Source organism: Nematolebias whitei, chromosome 18 (assembly GCF_014905685.2).
Source record: "Nematolebias whitei isolate Nwh7 chromosome 18, NemWhi1, whole genome shotgun sequence".
Lineage (NCBI taxonomy): Eukaryota > Metazoa > Chordata > Actinopteri > Cyprinodontiformes > Rivulidae > Nematolebias > Nematolebias whitei.
Window position 1 is genome coordinate 14929351 of NC_056515.1, and position 7639 is coordinate 14936989.

General features: G+C 40.1%; 1 protein-coding gene across 1 annotated transcript in view; it reads left to right on the top strand.

Annotated features, from left to right (window-relative positions):
• The window catches only part of pde8b (phosphodiesterase 8B), a gene marked incomplete at its 5' end in the record, with an annotated part of 154850 nt that overhangs the window by 117477 nt on the left and 29734 nt on the right, over positions 1-7639 (top strand). Inside the window, 5 exon segments of the mRNA XM_037692105.1 lie at positions 921-1009; positions 1094-1172; positions 4572-4712; positions 4790-4878; positions 4966-5020. Of these exon segments, the coding sequence (XP_037548033.1) occupies positions 921-1009; positions 1094-1172; positions 4572-4712; positions 4790-4878; positions 4966-5020 (453 nt within the window).

Below are 7639 nucleotides of genomic sequence, written 5' to 3' on the forward strand. Positions count from 1 at the left end.
TGACTGCTGAATGAATGCAGAATACCTGATGTATGACTGATGAATGACAGCTGAATGAATGCAGAATGACAGCTGAATGAATGCAGAATGACAGCTGAATGAATGCAGAATGACAGCTGAATGAATGCAGAGTACCTGCTGTATGACAGCTGTATGACAGGTAAATGGTCACTGAATGCCACTGTATGACTGTTGAATAATGGCTCAATGACGGCTGAATGACTGACAAATGACAGGTGAATGACTGCTGAATGACTGCTGAGTAGCTGCTGAGTAACTTTTGAATGACTGCTGAATGACCACTGATTGAACACTGGTTAAAATCTTAACGAAGCAAAATTGTAGCTAAAAACTAATGTGGCAAAATGATAGGTAAAAGTGGCCAAAAACTAGCTAAAAGTAGCAAAAGGCTAGCTACAACATTCAATAAATACTTAAAACTTAAAATAACAAAATCCAGACTAAGAACTATTAGTAAAAGATTAGCTAAAAGTAAAAGTTACCAATGGGTGAACTATCAGCTAAGAGTAGAAAAAGACTAACTAGCCACTCGCAGGACAGCATCTGTCACACACACACACACACACACACACACACACACACGATGGACGCTGAAACACACATTCATTAAATTGTTCAAGTTGTTAAAGTTAAATTGTCTGTCAAGTAATAAAGTTACAGAAGCCTCAGCACCCATCTCCTGAAGGAGCTGAATATTTTTCAATATGAGAAGTTAAAATAGCACAAAGTGAGCAGAAATAAAAATGTGTGCAAAATAAAAAGCAGGAAAACAAAAGTGTAAATGCTGACTCAGCATTAGACGGCTAGCAGCAGGTTTTCTGTTGTGTTCCATGTGTAAAATTGACCTCAGGGATGCTGATGTTGACTCCATCCTGACCCGTTACGTTGTCTCTCTGCAGAGGTTTGTGGAGAACAGCAGCGTGTCAGCGTGTTACAACGAGCTCATACAGATCGAGCATGGAGAGGTGCGCTGCCAGTTCAAACTCAGGTACAAAAAATAAAATTCAAACAAAAACCCTCTGAACGACACTCAGTCCTCGTTAGCCCTCTGTGATGAACCCCTCACCCACAGGGCCTGCAACTCAGTCTTCACTGCTTTGGAGCACTGCCAAGAACCTGTGGAGATCACCAGTGAGGACCACATCATTCAGGTGGGCACACACACACACACTGCAGGTGAAAGCGTGTATTGTATTGTTTGTGTTCTGTATTTATTGTTGAGAACAAATTCCAATAACCTGAGCAATTCACTTTGTACACACCGCCATGTTTCCTTTCAAGGTTTGTGGCAAATTACTTAAAAAAAGAGCTGTAAAATGCGTAAACCAGGAGATAAGCAACACTTACACAACTATTATTATTTTTATTATTATTATTATTATTGATGATGATGATGATGATGGTTTCAATGCCACGCAGCTGTCAGTCTGATGCTAAAATGTAACTTCTTAAGAGAAGATATAATTTTGATTCAAACTAGTCTTTTGTCTCTTGTCTGGTTTTTGTTCACGTCATTGATTATTATTTATAACTGTACTATTAAAGAGAGTTTTATATTATATCAGAACGTTTATTTATTTTTTTGCTGCACAGAAGCTGAGTAACAGTTTGTCATTTGTTTTATTAATTAATTCAATTCAGTTTATTTATAAAGCACCAAGTCACAACAGAAGTCATCTCCGGGCACTGAGCAGAAACATTCATCAAGTCAGTAACATTATTTATCTGAGGAGCAGACTGCTTTCATCGCAGACTCTCATCTTGAGCAAGCGTGAAGGCGACAGTGGAAAGGAAAAACTCCCTCATGAGGAAGAAACCTTTAGCAGAACCATCTGCTTCGACCGGCTGGGTTTGAGAGGAACAGATGCACCCAAATGTTTTGGTATTTAAAGTTACCTGAGCCTTGTGCTTCAGACAGGGATTGTGAAGAACTGATATTACTGTACTGTGGAAGTTCAGTCTGATCACAAATGACAGGCTGGAAATTATTCTGTACTTATCAGATATTAAGAAAACTAAGCGTGAATTCTAATTCAGTCTGCTTTGTCCTATTATCACTAAATTGTTTGCCCATATATAAGCATTTCCTGCTCTAAAGGAAAAATACATCTCAAAGGGTGACAGGCAATAACTAAACATAAGCAGAAGCCTCTTACGTAAATATGCATATTTTATTGTGCAGATTTTCAGAACATATTTAGTACTTTTGAATTCAAATGCAGGTTACAGCTCCAAGTATTGTTCAGTTTTGTCCCCATCGCAGAGCAAACATAAAAACCCTCTATATGTCCAGGTCTCTCTTGTAAGTGAGTCCTCGTGGCTCATTGAGACTAACCTCTATAAATAAAGGTTGAATCAATGAAAAATATCCGTCTGTGCATGTTTTGAGCATGAGAACTTGAGAAAAAGTGAGGTACTGATGTCCATTTTAGCATGTAGCTACATCTAGATGAAAGAAAGTTTCCTTTTTAAAATTGGGTTGCCAACTCAAATTCCAAGATGGCCACCATCAAATACAGTGATCCCCCACCTATCGTGGGGGGTACGTTCGAGAGACCTCTGCGATAGGTGAAAATCTGCAAAGTAGTGGCATTATTCATTTTATTATTTAGATATATATTAAGGCTTTATAAACCTTTCCCACTCTCCTACAAACATTTTCCACTCTCTTTCCTTGTAAGGAATTTAATGGAGGACCTGAAAATTCAACCAGACACAGTTCAATACATTTTATTTTGAAAAGACTGGTGGAAGTCAGCAAACGTCTGTGGAAACACTGGAAAATCTGAGGAGGAAGAGGATGAGTTAATGGATGTGGAAGGACTGGAAGTTTGAACAGAGTTCAGAGGAAAAAAACCACTAAACTTCTTTTGGAGCTCAGATCGGGGGACTTGATCCAGTGGTTAAACTCACTTCCCCAGGTAGAGGACTGGGATGGATGGAGAGAGTAGTGATGTCACGTGAGAGCTGAGTCCTGAGTGGGGTTGTTACTTAGTTTGGATTCTTCCAGAACTCAGTGGGTTAGTCAGAGAACAGGCAAGGGTCATACACACGGAGACAGGCTTCAAACTAATTATCTGAGGTTCAGGCGACACTTGGAGGTCGAGGAACAGAAAAAATGTTGATGTCCAGAAATCAGAAGCTTGGCAGGCGTCCGACCGGGACGAGGTGAAACAGGAAAATTCAGAGCACAGAAACTTGGTCAGGATGAGGGGTACAGTCAGGCGCATGAGAAAACTTGTTCAAGATGATGGCTATATGATGGGGATGACTATATGTAAACCAATCACTGGGCCTGTCGCGATAAACAATAAATCAATTAATCGTATGATAAATGAAAATTATCAACCTCATTTTCGTTTATCGGCTTTATTGTTTCTTCGTGTCTCTCTTTGTACTGAAGACACTGGATGACTCCGATGCTCTTCACTGACCCCTCCCTTTCTCTTTTCTCTTTAAAATCCATTTTAACCGTCCAAAATCGTGTTTTTGGACGGTTAAAAGCAGCTACACTGAGAAGCTAAGCTACAAGCTAAGCTAACAGGCCAACCTTGGAGAAAAACCTCCGTGTTGTCGAAGCTCCAAAATTCATGGTTGAAACTCGTGCGTTGGTGTAAAAAGTTGTTTTTCTCTGCAAAAAGAAGCTGAAAACTTGTTTACGGATTTTTTAATTAAAAGATTTGTGTGAAAAATGCTATGCTAAAGAGCTCAACCACACCGAGGGTCCGCCATTTTGAGAACCTAAGAGAGACAGCTCATGTCATGTCAAGGAGCCTCCCTTCCATTTTTCTTAAAAAGACACGCTGCTCGCTCCCTCACTATCCATCCTTCAGTTCAAACAGTCTTATTCTGTCATCCGGTGGTCAAAAAGTGGTACTACACGCAAAACAAATTAAAGATGTCTTCTTAAATTTGACAATAATTACTAATTATTGTCAAATTTCAAACAATATTATCGTTTATTGCAATAATTTTTGAGAATTAATTGCCCAGCGAATTGTCATGACAGGCCTACCAGTCACCTATCGTTTGAGGAAACTATCCCTTCCAGTTTTTATAATGCATAAAGATATACTTTCTTCAAATGACTAGAGTGGATAAAGATTAATCTGTGGAAACAAGGCCTCCGTTGGACACCCCCTGGCTCCACCATTGCATCTGGTCGTGCATTAAAATTTTTACTCCACTTGCACTGTACGCTGCCTCGGAGAAGCAAACAGAACAAGAAAATAAACGATCTCTGTTCTTCACAGTGTAACTTCTACCCACTTGGATATCTTGCACAAAAACCATTAAGGTCTTTTTGCATTCCCTGTTTGATTCCATTTCAGAAAAACACATCTTGAGAACTACAAGCATTCAATATCCAAAGCCTTCAGAGATGGGGAACATCAGCATTTTCCATGTTAAACAAAGAAAAGTTAGAAAGGAGCTGGTAGTCCACTGATGAATTTGTTCCGTAGAATAATAAATATCATTACTGTTAAAAGAAAGTGAACAGAATATTGACTATATATGAATCCAACCTTTGATCTTTGACATGTTTTCAGTATGTGAACCCAGCGTTTGAGAGGATGATGGGTTACCACAGTGGGGAGTTGATCGGGAAGGAACTGACAGAACTTTCAAAAAGTGACAAGAACCGAGCTGACCTGCTGGACACGATCAACACCTGCATCAAAAAAGGAAAGGTGAGTCGTGAATCCATGCGTCCACGTCAAACTGACCGTTCTGCAAAACAAGTCCTCAGTCTTTGTTGTGTCTGAAGGAATGGCAGGGCATTTACTTTGCCAAAAAGAAGTCTGGTGACAGCTTACAGCAGCAGGTGAAGATAATGCCCGTCATCGGACAAGGAGGGTAAGCTCTCAGTGGAAACTCTCCAGTGGGCTGTGTTTTTCCAAGAAACCAGAAATGACAGACATATTTCTTTCCTTCTCCCTGCAGAAAAATACGACATTATGTTGCCATCAAGAAACCTCACATGGACAACAATAATCAGGTTAGTCTTATACAAGTTTATTTAATCAATTCTTTCTGGTTTTTAATACAGTGAAGAAATGAAAAATGCTTTTTGTTGTGTAACAATGTGGACTTCATGATAGGTTACATGTATTCTAAACATTTAACTGGAGACATGGGATAACCACTGGTTGCAGGGTCTCTTCTCAGTTTCTATCTGCAGAGATGGTGTTGTGTTGTGACCATCCATCCACATGACAACAGTGACTGGATTCTCTGACACCAAAACTTTTTAAACCCAAGCGTCAGCGTAAACATTTCTCTGTTTTTCATGAGAAAACACCATTTACCTGAAAACAAGTGTTCGCTCGTGCATGCTATGGATGTTTTCAATCAATGCTCTACATTTGCTATTTTTTTAGATTGATCACTTGCATGCACATTTTGTTGAAGAACAAAAGTCACAGTGCCAGCTTGTGACCTGACATGAAAATTACAGTGGATTCAGTGTCTTTTGCCGTCTTGCCTACACAGCTATTGCGATCACAGCACTGGTGTATATACGTGTAATGTTTTACAATCAACACGGAAAAATCTTTAACGCTTCCAGAGACAAATAATGTGTAAACTGGACCTGACCTTGCTGGACTGGACTTACAGAGCCCGCTTCTATCCAGTCAGGATACTCAAAGCATTCTAAACACAACCTGTGTCCTCATTTACACATCCTATTCCACACACACAGCACTTTGCTTTGGCACACCTGATTTGAATGAATGGGTGATAAGGCTCAAGTAATGAAATCACTGAATCAGATGTTTTGGAACAGGGAAATAACTAAAACTTGTAGGATGGTGTTCCTCGGGAACCTGTGTTGTGAACCACTGTGTTAAGCAACAGATACACACCAGGATGCTCAGTAAGGCCAAGACAGGGTAGAGGCCAGTTACCAGGGCTAGTTATACCTCAGGCAGAACTACACAGGGTTCAACTTCAGCTAGATGTTTTCTTTCATTGTGTGTACAGAAGGTGAGTCAGCCACTAGAATCTGGCTGCCAAGCCAAATGACATTCAGCTCAGTTCGTGGGGATTGGGAATCTTAGACACAGCAGCCCCTGATCCCATTATTGAAATCATTGGTCTTCCTCCACAACCTGAACTGCAAAACATCAACTGGATTTTCAACCGTGGGATGAATTTGCATTTCCTTATCTAAAAAGGGAAACCTCAGGAGGTGCTAATTTTTTTGCTGTAGGTCTAGCTGAAATGTCTCCAACCACAAGCTGAGGCATTATTTGCAGAAGAACAAACAGCGTTCAGTAAAGGTCAGTCAACAGTAGAACAGATCTTTGAGCTGTGGCTGATTTGTAAATGGTAAATGGACTGTACTTAGATAATGTCTTTCTATCTTATTGAGATACTCAAAGTGCTTTACAACACAATCTGTGCCCTCATTTACCCATTCATACAGCACTCTGCTAGAGCTCTACAAAAGATTAATCAAAGATTTATCAAATTCATACACTGATGGGACACACATCGGAGGCAATGAGGGGTTCGGTGTCTTACCCAGGGACATTTCGGCATGTGACTGCTGGTGGAATCGAACCCCCAACTCTTGCATTGGAAGACAATTGCTCTAATCACTCAGCCACAGCCGTGAAAAGGGATATTGTGAAAAGTATATTGAGCTAAGCCAGTCTACTGTACATTTGTTGACTACAAAAAGTGTTTTGACAGTTTGGTAAGACGGTCTATGGGCAATAATGAGATGGCTCAACATTATCAGAGGCATAATCAATGCTATAGAGGCATTCATAGGTGTCGCAACAATTATATGTGAAGGGATGCCCCCCCCCCCCCACACACACACACACACACACATTTAAAAAAACGTTCATTTGGACCTCCCCACTTTTACTATAAAACATTAGTTCTGTGCTGTTTCTTTCTTCATGAACAAATCCGTTCCACCTGATTAATAGGAGAATACTCAAATCTCTAAAAACCCACTCCAGGTTTTCCTGGTTACCTCCAACTCTCCATCAGCCCTCAGTGTTCCTCCTCTATGTCTCCTCCTGCCTCGTCAGAGAACACTCATAGGTGGAGGGTGTGGAGACACCTCTGTGTTGCTCGCTCGCCAGTTTAGCGAGTTTAGTTCAGGCAGTTGTTGACCGGGGGGTTAGGATCATAAACATACTGTATGTACATTTTAGGAGGAGAGAAGTAGAGTGCTATGTCTGTAGCATGTTAGCTTAGCAGTAACTGTGACGCTGTAAGACGCTGCAGGTGTAAGAGACGCTGTGTGTTAAGATGCATTAAAGTTGAAATGTCTTCAAAACCCCACACCTTATTGTCCTCAAGCTTTGTGAGAAACATCATTTAGATGAGTAGTGTTGAACACAAGTAAAAAAGTCTAGTGGTGATGTTTTTATTTCTCTGTAAACACATATGGTGCAGATCTGAAGTGTATTAAAGTTAAAATGTCTTTAAAACCCACAGCTGAATTTACACAAACTTGGTGAGAAACATACTTTAAATTGAATTAAAGTAAGGAAATATAGATGAAATATTGCTTATTTTGTACACTAGTGTACTGTACAGTTTTTTGCATACTGGCATGCATGCACACAAACACATACACACTATAGTGTCTCCC